This window comes from Silene latifolia, chromosome 7, assembly GCF_048544455.1.
Source record: "Silene latifolia isolate original U9 population chromosome 7, ASM4854445v1, whole genome shotgun sequence".
In the NCBI taxonomy this organism is placed as follows: domain Eukaryota; kingdom Viridiplantae; phylum Streptophyta; class Magnoliopsida; order Caryophyllales; family Caryophyllaceae; genus Silene; species Silene latifolia.
Genome location: NC_133532.1, coordinates 126,242,363 through 126,257,740, shown reverse-complemented (window position 1 = coordinate 126,257,740; position 15,378 = coordinate 126,242,363). Strand labels below are relative to the sequence as shown.

The 15,378-nt window shown below is 37.3% G+C and overlaps 2 protein-coding genes across 2 annotated transcripts; both read right to left on the bottom strand.

Moving 5' to 3' along the window:
- Positions 1-3,082: 3,082 nt before the first annotated feature.
- On the bottom strand, positions 3,083-5,854 carry LOC141590772 (cysteine-rich receptor-like protein kinase 25). The gene is made up of 6 exons (XM_074411330.1): positions 5,587-5,854; positions 5,286-5,486; positions 4,576-4,908; positions 4,046-4,283; positions 3,679-3,829; positions 3,083-3,391 (listed from the first exon to the last, which is right to left on the bottom strand). The coding sequence occupies exons 1-6, from the start codon at positions 5,852-5,854 to the stop codon at positions 3,083-3,085; spliced, it is 1,500 nt and encodes a 499-aa protein (XP_074267431.1).
- Positions 5,855-7,424: 1,570 nt separating this feature from the next.
- On the bottom strand, positions 7,425-13,760 carry LOC141590771 (cysteine-rich receptor-like protein kinase 10). Its single transcript, XM_074411329.1, has 12 exons — positions 13,461-13,760; positions 12,789-12,839; positions 12,368-12,581; positions 12,042-12,279; positions 11,701-11,851; positions 11,346-11,610; positions 9,494-10,174; positions 9,211-9,393; positions 8,818-9,135; positions 8,309-8,546; positions 8,026-8,176; positions 7,425-7,757 (listed from the first exon to the last, which is right to left on the bottom strand). The coding sequence occupies exons 1-12, from the start codon at positions 13,758-13,760 to the stop codon at positions 7,425-7,427; spliced, it is 3,123 nt and encodes a 1,040-aa protein (XP_074267430.1).
- Between the last annotated feature and the right edge of the window lie 1,618 nt (positions 13,761-15,378).

The window sequence follows — 15,378 nt, the reverse complement described above, 5'->3', positions numbered from 1 at the left end:
CTCGAGTAAGTTTTATTTAGTGATTTTAGAATAAAATAGAATATTAGTTACGTTATATTAATTTGTGTCAATTTATGCCTTTTCTCTGAATTTTGGTATTTATGTTATATAGGTACCGGGTTGAGACGGGAATTAAGGCGGGTTTGAGTAATCGTGTAAAGCAAATGACGCAACAAGCCAACAATGGCCAAGTCAAAGTCAACCAAAACCTTGAAAACCCAATCAACCAAAATCAATCCCCTGCTTCATTGTTTCCCCAATTTTCCAACAATCATTCTCCATTAAAAAATGGCAATTTTCAATTCATTCATCATCATCATCTTCAATTCACATTCATCATCCAACATTCACAAATTCGTCCATGATTCCTTAAACTCCATTAACCCATCAAATTCACCACCAATCCCAACAACCCACCTGATTTGCACCACCATGGCTCGAGCACCCGACTCCGTTTCCGCCCAGTTCAACCTTCATCACCTGCTCCTCCACTTCCGACCACCAATTCACCACAACTCATCTCCTCCCACCATCGACGGCACTGAGCCCACGACCTCAGCTGCTCCGTTCAATACCAAACAACAACGAGCAACATCAATTAGACCTCCACTTTCGATCTTGCGCTGGAATTGAGCAATCATAGATCTGAAATTACCTTTGAATAGAAACCCGAGTTGAATTTGCAGTCGATGCTTTTAAGGAAGAAGGAAGAAGAAATCAAGTTGGGGATTTAATTGACTCTACCGGGTGAATCGTGCAGCCGAAGGAGTTAATTATGCCCGGCCGGGTGAAGTTATACCCGGGCGGGTGCAATGTTGCCCGGTCGGGTACAAGTTTTGAGGGAGTTGTTTCCTGTGTCACGTGGTCTTGGGTAGAAGAAGACAAAGGGTGTCTTGGCTTTTGTAGGAGGGGATTGTGTTTTTGGGTATTAGAAGTGTGTCGTGTGACACAATTTTGGGAGGATTATTATTATTATTATTATTATTAGTATTATTATTGGTATTATTAGTGGTATTATTAGTGTAGTATAAAAGGGACATATTAGACATTACACATTACTTTACCTTAGAAATTAGACTAGTTCATCTTATTCTCTCTCAATATTGTAAAACCCTTATATTTCCTCTCTTATTTTCATTCAATAAAAAGTTGTTATCTTTCTTTAATTATTAGTTTAATTATTCTTTTGTTCATTCAAGTTCTTCCCTTTTCATTAGTTTACAATTAGTAATTTTGGGTTGTATTTGGAGAATTGAAGAATCCTTCCATATTTCAATCCAAGTTTCCACCTTTTGCAATTAAGTGGTATAATTTCTCTTCCTAATTTCATTTGTTTACATTTATTTTTCTTTCAAGTTTAATCTTAATTGTTTATGTTAGATTGTTGTTATTCTCTCTCTTGTTCATCTTTTCTCTTCTCACCATTGTTGTTTACAAGATTGAATCTTTGATTTCTCATGTTAAAGATTGAGTCTTTGTGTTTATTGAGTTAAAGCTTGTGCCTTTAAGTTTAATCTTCATTGTCTCTTGAATTAAATTGTCTTTCCTTATAATTTAAGTTGGATTGTTGCATGTTTAGAAGTAGAATTCATATTCCATCCATGTTTATGTTTAAAGATTCCATCTTTGTTGTTTATTTAGCCTTTAGAGACATGATTAGTGAGTAGTCTCCTTCTAGGACTCGGTTTGACCCGATATGGGTAATTTCACTAACTAATTATCATTAAGGCTAATTTGTGGGGAAAATTGGTGAGGGTAGTTTAGAGGAATTTGCTTGCTTAAGGTTTGGGTTTTGGGTAGTGTCAACTTGTGACCCTTGACCACCAACGGAAGTTGGTTAGGTTGTAAATTGGACACCCGAAATTTAGCCTTGTCACCAACTAAGGTTGAGACCGGAAGGGAGAACCGAGGGAGGGTGCCTCTAGACTAGCGTTTGAAATCGACCTCCGGAAGGGGGAGTGGGATGACCCGGAATACGATGAGTGCTTAGTGACCTTGACCATTTACTTGACCTCCTTGGGAAAATGCATGTTCTTGGGGTTGTCGGGTTTTGAGTTAGGGATACCGGCTTTCGAACCCGGGAGGGGGGTTAGTCGGAGTAGCTAGTGTCCTATTGCGAGACCGGAAGGGAGGTTCTAGGCGAATTAGAGCCATCTCCCCCTTACCTTTCTACCCCGTTTGATTAGCCGAGACGATTAGTATGTGGAATTACTTATATTTGTGGGAGAACCGAGTTCTAGTCCTTCTCTTTATTTGATCTATCCTTTATCTTTTAGCTTGTTCTTATCTTGTCTAGTTTATAGCCTTTAAATTTGTTAGTTTAAGTGCTAGTTTGTTACCACCCTCCTTATTTTCTCCGACTTAGATAAACGTAAGAATTTAGACAATTAATAATCACCCATGCTCCTTGTGGTTCGACCTCGACTACCCTACTACATTAGTTGAGTTAATTATTTGATTGGGGGAGTGCGACAAACCCCGCTACCACTCGACCAAACTCGAGCTCAACTCGAGCCTATATACGTTTGTTAATTTTTTTTTTCTTTCGATATTTTGAATTAATAACCATGCTCGAATGTTACATATTTAATATTTGGAAAATCAATGAGACATTTGATATGGGTGCAATACAAATATATAATTATGACAAAATATTTTTATAAATTATTAGCAGTATCTAGCTTATCTAATCACGCATGTTCGAGCGCTGGTGAGATTTTCGAACCGAATCAACGTTAGCTCGGCTTGACTTGCAAACTCTCGAACCAAGCCCGAGCCCGAGCCGAGGTCACAGGAGCCTAGGTTTGACCGAGCTGAGCAAGTTTTGAAGGACCAATGACGTAAATTGCATTGAAAATTGCATCGAATGACAGTCAGTTCGATATAAAAAGAATTAAGCCATTTTGTTCTAAGTGCATCTTACACAACACCTCATACTCCCGTTGGCTCATGGAACCACACGATACACAATTACACATCTAAAAAGCAAGACAAATCGAATATGCTTTGAAAAATTTGCCATTTTTGTACAAAGACGAAAAACTTATCGAATGTCATCTTGGTTTTATGTATATATCTTGGTTCAACCGATTTGGACACTGAAAGATGACTTGGTGGAAACTTGGTCAAGATCACTTGGTTGTGGACCACTGTGAGAAGTACGCGTACTATATTGTTGGGTTAACATCGCTGGTGTGGATGGAAATGGAAGATCGATAGAGCCAGTAAGCATGAGAACGACTGCTGTCATGATGGGTCTTTCATCAGCATTTGCTTGCACACATAACAGCCCAATCTGAATGCACCTCATCACTTCATAGCTCGGACAATTGTTGGACATTATCGGATCAGTTAACTCAAAGGATCGTCCCTCATTCCATAAACTCCACGCCTATTAATCAAAACAAAAGATTTTCTTCTTAAATACGAGTAGTTGTAGATATACAATGTGGAACCTACGATGCAAGAATGACACCTGAGGGATGTTTGTATGTTGGCTAGACGATCTCATGTTGAGGTACAAAGGCTAAGTTTCCAAATCGAACCTAGCCTTTGATTGTAAATCAAATTTGAGATCGTCTATTTGAGACCGAGTAGATGCTAGCTAACAACCTTCACTCTAGCCAACTAGCAAACATCCGTAGTGACCTTCAATACAGTGACTCTACTAGAACTTACCTGAATTGAGAGGTCCTCTTTTTGCGGAAACTCTTTTGGTATTCGATTCTTCTGACCACTCACAATCTCCAAAAGCATGATTCCGAAACTATAAACATCGGATTTGTCAGAGTAGTCCCCTGTCATCAAGTACTCTGGTGCCATGTATCCTCTACATACATAAATTCAAGGATTTACCATTAGTTACAAATCTTATTCATATAATCAAACACCAACGATAGATAACCTTAACCTACTCACAAACGATATTTAGTGCATATATTTGGCAACACTGAAAAACAACATCGATATGATTAACGAAGAATTGAAACCAATTTAATTAGCAGTTCAGGCCCAAAATTTTAAACTACTAGAAGTTTTGACATACTGGGTTCCAACAATGCGAGCGGTGTTCGCAGACTTTTGTGCACCTTCGAAGAGTCTTGCCAAGCCAAAGTCAGTTATTTTGGGGTTCATCTCGTTATCCAATAATATGTTACCAGGTTTTAGGTCGCGGTGGATAATAGTGAGCCGAGAATCTTCATGGAGATACTGTAGACCTCTTGCAATTCCCATTATAATTTTGTACCGTGATGCCCAATAAAAAAGATGACGATTTCTAGGATCTGTTAAGTACCATAAGGAGAAGATGTCAGTGAATAGCTAGCACTCTCGCCATAAATTAAAATCAGTTCAATAGTCGGAAAAATGGTAGTAAAACTCGGTGTCACAGATGCTATGCGAAAATTTCGTTGAAAACTGTATTTGCAACATTAATTTCACAACGACAAGATTAGGATACGGTGAACAGTTTTGAATCAACCTTTGGTTATTTCAATATGTCAATGCTAATTTGCCTTATAATGATCAATAGCTAATATCAATATATAAACACGAAACTAGTGAAAAGATTATTACCAAATAGGAACCGGTCAACGCTTGCATTAGACATAAACTCATAGACGAGTAGTTTTTCATCTCCTTCGGAACAGAATCCGAGAAGCCTTACTAGGTTTTTGTGTTGAAGTTTGGCTAGAAGTCGGGCTTCAGTCATAAATTCCCGAGCGCCCTGTCCAGACGGGCTACCCGTGAGCCTCTTAATGGCTAAATGCTGTCCATTTGCAAGCGTCCCCTTGTAAACAATACCAAACCCGCCTTCACCTAACATAGTTTCAGCTGAGAAGTCTCTTGTCGCAATTTTCAGTGTGTTGAAATCGTATTGCACACATTGTGTATCTCCAAAACTACTCCCTACATCATAATAATCTCAAGTAAAATTTTTGATATATGTCATAGATCATTTTTTTTACGTTTTTTATTCTTTGTGAGGGGTATTTTAATCAAAGGTAAACACGCTAGTAAGGGTCTTTACCTATTGTAAAAGGTAAATGAACCGTCTACGTCAATGTCCATATACAAATTCCTTTAGCTTAAACAATATAATGTCCTATATAATGTCGTTGAATGATTCAAATTTATTGTGTATACTTTAATGTATGTTGTTTTCTTTGTCAAGTCAATACAAAAACGACATGGAAAGCACATCTATTCAATAAAGAAGATCAACATAGTTGTATAGAATCAATCAAACAAGCTCATCGACTTAGTCTGTATGTTAGACGACTTACCGGTACCATCTCGTAGCCCATTTGGTGATGCCGTAGCTGGAGGCAGCGCGAATGATGATGTTGAAGGTGTACTGTTCGCTTCTTTAGGCTTTCTACGTCGGACACATATCCACACAACAAAACCTAGAACTATCAATCCAACCGATACACAAATTGCTATCGCTATGATTATCGTCATTGTCAACCTTCCCTTTTTGCTTTCTGCGAAGCAAAATTAAAAGGCGATTTTACAATAATGAAATTGTAAGACTTTTGTCGAATTGGAAAATTTAACGGTACTAGAAATTGATGAATAACTTACCTTGACCGGTGTGCACTGGATCGTTCAGAAAGGCACTGGTCGCGTACCTCAATTGGCAACTAGGCATGAATCCAACGGCGGATAAACTATTACCACAATACTCGGTTATGTGAGATAAAGCGGATCTCAGACAACTATTGCACCCGAAACTATCAATGTCAGGGGTGCACTGCGCGAAACTATACAATGTTTCGGACAATACCCAACTCTTTTTGCTCGAAGCATAATGTGGCGATGAAGATGAAGCCCTGTTGATCAATTCATTCATCGTCGCTGCTAGAATTGGAGAAAACACCTTATAATTTGATACATTAGCCGAGGTACTTTGTTCGAACGAAATTTGTGACTCGGATAAAGAAAAAATGTTACGGTTAGCATACCGTAACATACACTCATAGTACCATACGATACCTTCCCCATTTAAAGGGCACTCTTGAGTTATTCTTTGAGTCGCGTCCTTAACACATGCACTACAAACAGCGAGGCTAAGGTCACTTCGGCATTGATAGAGGCCGTAAACACGGTTGGAACCGGTTCCAACCGTGGAATTGTAGAAATTGAGAGATGATGTTTTTGGGGTGAGAATGTTGAATAATTGTTTGAGGTTCTTTTCAAATGCACTACCACGGGTGTAATTGAAATAGAACCCATTACAACCAGGTGACGCGTATGTTAACTGTGCCTCAACTTTGATCGAAAATAGGATAATCAAAAGCGAAACTAAAAAGAGAGAAAATTTCGCCATGGGAAGGAAATTATATGAGCATTGTCTCTATTTTGCAAGGAAAAAATAATGATGGCGTATAGGTCATAATATTTTGATCAAATGTCATCCAAGTCAACCACCATAGTTTGTTAGTTTTTTAAAGTTTAACCAATGTAATTGATGTAATCAACGTTAACATTATGTGTGACTACTTCATAGTATTAGGGTAATCTATTAATTGGGTCAACATACATTCTAGTCTGAAATTTTCTTTTATTTGCTGTATTTGAGTTGAATATATCCTTAGGAAATGGTACCTAACAACATGACTTGAGTGCCTCGAACACACCTTTATGAGACAAGGTTTGGTGGTGCTCGGATGTATACAGTCCCTATGAAAAATGCGTCGAGAACTGTATTATGGAAAATGACTTTTAAAAGTCCTCGCTCCTTGATAGGAAATTTATACCACCAAAAAATGGCATTAGTTGACGATGCAGTCATTTGTCATATACATGTGCGTATTTCCTTTGTCTCAGTCATTTGTTTGTACTTTTTATTCTTTGTGAGGAGTATTTTAATCAAAGACAAACAAATGATTGGAACAGAGGGAGTATATAACTACATGAAAATATGTAGTTGCCGCGTGTATGCACTCAAATGCTCAAAGACTATTGCCTTGTTTATGCATCTAAACGAAAAATTAGAACCCTATTAGGCCGCTTGTTCAACGAGTGGCTTAAGGGTTGCTCCGAACCTGATAGCAAAAAATGTTCTTACTTTGACCCATTTTTTTTTTATCTTTAATTAAGCTCAACACCAAAATCATAAATAATTTGTTATGAGCATAAAGTATAATCTTCGATATCATACGAGTTCTTCATAATCTTCTTCTATATTCTAATGGATCTTGTATTGCAAGTATCTTCGTATTGCTTAATTATAAATTACTGGAAGTGAACGAATTGATTCATATAGATATGTATTTAATGTACCACTTGAGTAGTCCCATTCCACTTATTATAGAGTTGACGTTCGTTTACATCTTCATCAAACATTGCAAAAGTTTTATAATAGCGACAGAAAATATCATTTACTGGTAAAAGAAGAAAGGTTCAAGTTGAACTAGCAATCATCTTGGTCTCGGGTATAAGTCCTGATCGATATTAGATCGTGTTGTGACAGACTTATTAATAGAGTCGGTGTAACTTTGTTGGCTGCCGCTGTAAGCCATCGAAATGTTTAATTGACTTGGAGCCATCATTGGTGAAGATGGCAATGGAAGATCGACAGAACCCGTTAGCATTAGAACCGCCGCTGTCATTGTGGGCCTTTCCTCTGCATTTGCTTGCACACATAACAATCCGATCTGAATGCACCTCATTACCTCGCTTCTTGAACAATTATCAATTAGCATTTGGTCTGTTATCTCGAATGATCGCTCCTCATTCCATAGTCTCCACGTCTTTCAAATGGTAAAAAACGTTCATTTTCACAGTAATGTTTGAAATGTACTAATGCATAAAAATACGACCAAAATGTTGTACTACTCTTTCCGTCTAAGTCATTTCTTTACCTTTTATACTCAATGTAAAGAGTATTTTAATCAAAGGTAAGCAAATTACTGGGACAGAGTAAGTATTAGATTCAGTAAAAGTTGAACGCAAAGAACAAGATGAAATTAATTTCGTATGTTATATACGGAGTAGTTAATTAGTGCAGTATGAACTTGCCTCAATTGATAGGTCCTCTGTTTGGGGCGAATGGCGAGGCTTTCTGTTTTTCCGACCGCTTACGATCTCCAAAAGCATGATACCAAAACTGTAGACATCTGATTTATCAGTGTACTCGCCTGTCATTATGTACTCTGGCGCCATATACCCTCTGCATATAATTGTTGGATAAATCTTCTACATTAGAATTGCATTCATATTATTCTTCTAAATAATTAGCAAGACAACTATTGAGAAAACATCAAAAACAAAATATTTTGTACTGTGTTGAGGACAAACATACTGTGTTCCCACAATGCGAACGGTGCTCGTAAACTTATGTGAACTGCCGAAGAGCTTTGCCAACCCAAAGTCAGCTATCTTTGCATTCATATCTTCATCCAATAAAATGTTTGCGGGTTTAAGGTCACGATGTACAATAGTGACCCGGGAATCTTCATGGAGATACTGAAGACCTCTTGCAATTCCCATTATAATTTTGTATCGTGTTGCCCAATCTAAAAGCGGTCTATATCTTGGATCTATAGTAGCATTAAGACAAGAGTATAGCTAAATCAGGACAAATATTTCATGACGAATTACAGTTCAGTTAATAAAATAATGGTTACTCGGCCATATATTAATACGTTAATTGTTTTGTATACAATGCAACGATCCAACAATCGAGATTAAATAGCGTGAACGATTTAGCTACATGTTTATTTTGCAATATGACTCTGCTATTTATCCATGTATTGATCTCTAAATAGAAGTAATTGACAAAATTATATGAAACTGTAGAAGAATATTTACCAAACAAGAACCGATCCACGCTTGAATTAGGCATGAACTCATAAACAAGAAGTTTTTCGTCCCCTTCTGAACAAATCCCTACAAGCCTGACGAGGTTTTTGTGTTGAAGCTTCGCTAAGAAGCGCGCCTCTGTCAGAAATTCCTTAGTACCTTGTCCAGAGGCTCCGTGAGAGAGCCTCTTAATGGCTACTTCTTGTCCATTCTCTAGTGTCCCCTTGTAAACAAGTCCGAACCCTCCTTCGCCCAACGTGTTTTCAGTTGAAAAATCACTTGTTGCGATTTTAAGCGTTTTTAAATCATATTGCATAAATCCTGTATCTGTAAGATAACTATCACTTCTTTAGTTTAATCCCAAATGGGTAAAGTTCTTGTTTGCAAGTTTCAATGACTTACCGGTATCATCATGGAGCCTGATTGATGATGCTGAAGGTGCATCGTTGTTAGTTTCTTTAGGCCTTCTATGACGAAAACAAATCCACAAAACAATTGCTAGGACTATCAATCCGACTGATCCACCAACAGCTATCGCTAAAATCACTGCCAGCGACAACGATTTTTTCTTGACTTCTTGTGGAGCTGGATAAAAAGGCGGTAGTGTTAGAACATGTAAATTGTCGTAGTATTTCCAAAATGAAAAAAATATCGTAAAAGAAGAAGGATTAGCTCAGTAACTCACCTTCATCGAGGTTTGAATGATCTTTCAAAAATGGAGTCATATCGTATCTCAACTGACAACTGGGTAAGAACACCATCGCCCAGACACGCTTAGAACAACATAGAGTCAGTTGCGCTAGAGCACTTCCGAGACAATATTTACACCCAGTTCGATCAATATCAGGGGTACACTGTGCAAAACTGTACAATTTTGTAGACGATGTCCAAGCGGCCGTGTTTGAAGCGTAATGTGGATAGGAAGATGAAGCATTCTTGATGAGGTCGTTGATTGTATTCTCTAGGATAGGAGCAAATTCAGCATAATTAGATACATTGACGATGGCCGAGTAATGGATCCCAGGAAATGTTTCGTACCAACCGAAAATGTTACGGTTAGCATACCGTAACATACACTCGTAGTACCATGCTATGCCTTCAACACTTAAGAGGCACTTCTCTGCTATCAATTTGGTCGCGTCTTTAACACATGTGCTGCAATCGTCAAGGCTAAGGTCATTTCGACACTGAAAGAGGCCATACACTTTATTTGAAGTGTCACCAATTGTCGAGTTATAGAAATTGACATTTGAGGATTCTGAGTCGAGGCCGGTTAGAAGAAGTTTGAGGTTCTTTTCAAAGACACTGCCTTTGGTGTAATTGAATTTTTCTTCGCAACCGCTTAGTACATATGTTTGTGCATCAACTTTTATAGAAATTTGACATATCAAAAGTAATACTAGAACAAGCACAAATCTCTCCATGGAAGAATGATAATGCCTCCCTCAATTTGAATTATAATTTCCCCAAGAATATAATTAGATGATAGTAGCAAATTGGTAATGATAACAATTGACTGGGACGGAATTTGTCAATGTTTGTCGAAGTCAACCACAATTGTTTGTTATTTTATGTAATTGAATTGATGCAATCAACATAGTTTCACGTCGTAGTGACTAGTTGTTGATATATAATAGTATCCTAATGTGAAGTAGTCTCTTAATTAATGGTTCAACATTCCCCCGGTCTATCGGTTGATGTAGAACAAGTCTATGAAAATTGTAAATGGGAATGGAAAAAAGATACTCCATATATTTGTTGAATGTATAGTTTAACGGTTTCTTTGGCATGCGTCTAGTGGGCACATCGCACATGTCAAGAAAACTAAAATGCAAAGAATTGAATGTTCGTCATAAATAATTATGTTTGTTGGCTATCAATTGAAGTAAAGCATAATATAAAGTAATCCAGGACGTGAATATCGTATGAATGTGTTTAATTTACCGGTTAAAAGTATGAGTTCGGTCTTACATAAGTGTCGGTACTCATTAGCCTATTCTTCTGCACGATTATTCACGTATTCGAGAAAATATGTAGTTTATGAGTTATAACTAAATTACTTCCAAAAAAATTCTATATGGTTTTCCGAAATATAATACCGAAAATGGGTTGGGTCACCAGTTGGTAATAAGTCTCAGTACCACTCTCTCATATTCAACATATATGGTCTATTAAACTGATGGGCCCTGCATAAGGATACGTAAAAGGGTGGTATCGGGACTCGGTGCCATCCATAGCTTGTATCTTATATATATGGAATGATAAGTAAGGCATGTCCTTAGAAAAGGTACCTAGATGAAATGCCTTGCCTCTGTTTTAAAATGCACTATTTGCAAATGCCTGAACTATACATCATTTTTTTCAGCGGTAAAGACAATATCCTACATACAAATACATAGTACATTGAAAGTCCAAAGCATGTAGTACTTTGAAATGTTCAAGTTGAACCATCAATCATCTTGGTGTTGGGTATAAGTCGTGGCCCTCATCGGATTGCGCAGTAGTGACAGACTTAGAGGAGGACAAATCGGTGTCACTTTGTTGGCCGCTGCTGTAAGCAATAGGCAAGCTGGAATGAATGGGGGATATGCCAGACATCATTGGTGGTGATGGCAAGAGAAGATCGACAGAACCCGTTAGTATTAAAACTACTTCCGTCATAGTGGGTCTTTGTGATCCATTTGCTTGCACACATAGCAATCCTATCTGAATGCACCTTACAACCTCGCTGCTTGAACAATTATCAACCACTGCCTCGTATGTTATTTCGAAAGATCGTTCCTCATTCCATAGTCGCCACGCCTTTAAATAAAAAATAAATTAAAAATTGAGTATGATATACAATTTAAGTAGTTGTAGATATTCAATGTAGCACAGACATTTTGAACTTGCCTCAATCGATAGGTCCTCTTTTTGGGTTGATTGGCGAACTGTTCTATTTTTCTGACCGCTTACAATCTCCAAGAGCATGATACCAAAACTGTAGACATCTGATTTATCGGAGTACTCACCTGTCATTAGGTACTCTGGCGCCGTATATCCTCTGTATATAACCATTCGATATATCTTCTCCATTATAAATACATTCATATTATTCTTCTAAACAAGTAACAAGACTAACCAATGTTGAGGGAGAGTTTTTTATGGTTAAATCGAGATTAATCGATTGAATTATTCCAGCTTAATTCAAGTTTATACAATTTTAGGTATTTATTAAAAAAGAGTAAACATACTGTGTTCCCACAATGCGAAGGGTGTTCCCAAACTTCTCTGGTCCTCCGAAGAGTTTCGCCAAGCCAAAGTAAGCTATCTTGGCGTTCATTTCTTCATCCAACAAAATGTTTCCGGGTTTAAGATCGCGATGGATAATAGTGAGCCGAGAATCTTCATGGAGGTATTGAAGACCTCTTGCAATCCCCATTATAATTTTGAACCGTGTTACCCAATCTAAAAGAGGCCGGTTTCTTTCATCTTAAGAAACATGAACATATGTTAGATAACAATAAACGATTTCATTTCAAAAATCAATTTATCAATAGGTTGTGCATTAAGTATTTACCAAACAAGAAGCGGTCCAAGCTTGCATTAGACATGAACTCGTAGACAAGTAGTTTCTCTTCTCCTTCCGAGCAAAATCCCAGGAGCTTGACGAGATTTCTGTGTTGAAGCTTAGCCAAAACGCCAGCCTCTGTCATGAACTCCTGGGTACCCTGTCCGGAGGTGCCTTTGGAGAGCCTCTTAATCGCTAATTGAAGTCCATTCCCCAGTGTTCCCTATAGATCACAATTTTTATGTATTGTGGTTTCACAAGTAAATTTTTAAGAACCAATGTACTTAATGCTGTTGCTTGGTATACGCCTTTCGCGGTTGTACAATGATTTAGTATAAAACTGTTTTAGAAACTTTGTACCTATCAAAGATTCAATACTGAAGAATGATTGAATACCCAAAAATGAATAAAAGATTATTATAGCAAGTACCTTGTAAACAATACCGAACCCGCCTTCACCTAGCTTGGTTTCGGATGGCTCCTATGATTGCTGGCTTCATTGATGTTGTCTTGCTTGCTTCCGAAGCTAAAATTATTATATGGAGTATTCATCTAAATAAATACTCCCTCCTATTCACTATTTTCTTCCCTATTTCCTTAAACGGATTATTCAGGTTTTCTTCCCCTTTCTTATTTTGGAAACTTTTACTCTTATTTTATTCCATCCCCTCTCCTATCACCAAACCCCACATAACTTTTACTCTTATTTTATTCATCCCTCTCTCCTATCATCAAACCCCAGCTTACTCACAATTCCTTATTTAATCCCTAATTATTCATTCCTCTCTCCAATTCACAAACCCCACCATCTTCCTTTATTCATTCTTTAATCATTCTCCTAAAATCTTGTGCCCACATCAAAGGGAAAGAAAATAGCGAATAGGAGGGAGTACATATTTAACAAAATCAACATAATCCGAAAAACATCACAATTTGTTATCATCATTTATTTTAAAACTATGGACTCAAATAACAACTGACCTTTGGCGGGTGGTGGTAGTGGTGATGGCGGTGGAGGAGTCGAAGATGATTGATCGATCAAAATGGGTTTGATAGTATCATACCGCAACTGACAACTTGGTAAAAAGATCATCACATATACACTTGCATTACAACATAGGAACATTTTATTATAAGCCTGTTTGAGACAAGTGCAGCTAAAAGCATCAATATCAGGGGTGCACTGTGCAAAGGTATACAATTGTTCGAACAATGTCAACTTAGCTTCCACTGAAGCGAAATGTGACGAGGACGAAGAAGCATTCTTGATCAGCATATTCATTGTATTTGCTAGTATTGGAGCAAATTCAGCATAATTCGATACATTGTCTCGCTTAAATTGTGAGGCTAAATGAGATGTGTCGGACAACGAGAAGATGTTAAGATTTCCATACCGTAGCATGCACTCGAGGTACCATACATTAGCTTCCCCATATAAGGGACATACTTCGATTATCTTTTGAGTCGCATCCTTAACACATTGTCTACAAACGTCGAAACTAAGGTCATTTCGACATTGATAGAGGCCGTACACCTTGTTGGGAGAAACTCCGGATGTGTAATTATAAAATCTAAGAGAAGATGTTTTAGATGTAAGATTGGTAAAAAGAAGATCGAGGTTTCTTTCATATACACTACCCTTCGTGTAATTGAAATCGGTACCATCACAACCCTTATTTACGTAAGTTATTTGTGCATCAACTGTAACATATATGAGTAGCTGACAAACCGAAATTAACACGAAAACGAGCAAAATTTTTGCCATGGAAAGGCGATTATTGTTTATAAGGAATATGATCTTGGTAATTGTTTAGAAGCGATTTTTCTATCAAGTCAACCACCGTACAAGCGATTTTTGGTAACGTGTGAAGCGTTACCTACACGTTGGAGTTGTGTACATGAAACTATCATAATGTAGAGTAGTTTTTTTAATGAGGTCAATATGACGACATGTACTCCGGCTGAAGAAGAAAGAGTCGTGTCGAATAGGATCTAGAACATAAATAGATTAATACTACTCTCTTTGTCCCGGTCATTTGTTGTCCTTTTCTATATTGGGAGTGTCTCAGTCATTTGTTGTCCTTTCTATTTAAGAATGAATTTGATGAGCAATTTGATCATTCACACTCAGTTTGACTGGGACAGAGGGAGTAAATTACTTGAAGATTGATTTAAGCGAGTCGTGTTTATAGTAATCTGGCGTACGGGCTATACTTATTGTCGAATGGTATAGGATAGATTTTCATTTGATTCGTTGATATGGATCGATATTTCTCTTATTCGTGTTCACACGATTTTCATCTTTGATTACCCAACGGGCTTGAGTAATAACGTTCACCTCAAATTTCAATGCATCCTTTTGTAGTTACTAGTTTTCTTGCCCGTGCGTTGCACGGATATTAAAATAATGTGTGATAAATTTCACAATAAAATAGAATATAGACATATAGTACATCGTTCATGTCTAAGACTTTATGTATGCCGCATGACCAACAAATAATTCCCATTAACATAATATTGACATAAGAATAAAAGAGTGTTTAATTAATAAAATACTTTTTTTAGGAAAATAAAACCAATATGAAGTTTATATATATGATACTTGGATTGATAGTTTTTAGAATTTGTTCATTAATACCTGTTTGTTTATCAATTGGTCAAGGAAAACAATAATATCGATCTACTCCGCATAATCAACTCAATCGTGCAACAAATCTCCTTCTTTCGAATGACAACCATAATTTAATCATTGCTTGATGAAATTGTAATCATGTAAAAATATTTAGAGGTATTTAGAATGCCCCCCCTATAGCAATAGTCTTGGCCCCAATCTTCTCATTTGAAACAAAATCTTTCACGCAGATCCCTATTTTTCTTCCCTATTCGCATACATGATCTAAAACAATCGTATCCCTTGAAAGATCGATCCTTGTCTCCAAAACTTATCTCAAATTTATCCAACCAAGTGAAAAACTAAACTCCTACTTCTAGAAAAATCCACCATCCAATGGAAACTGACC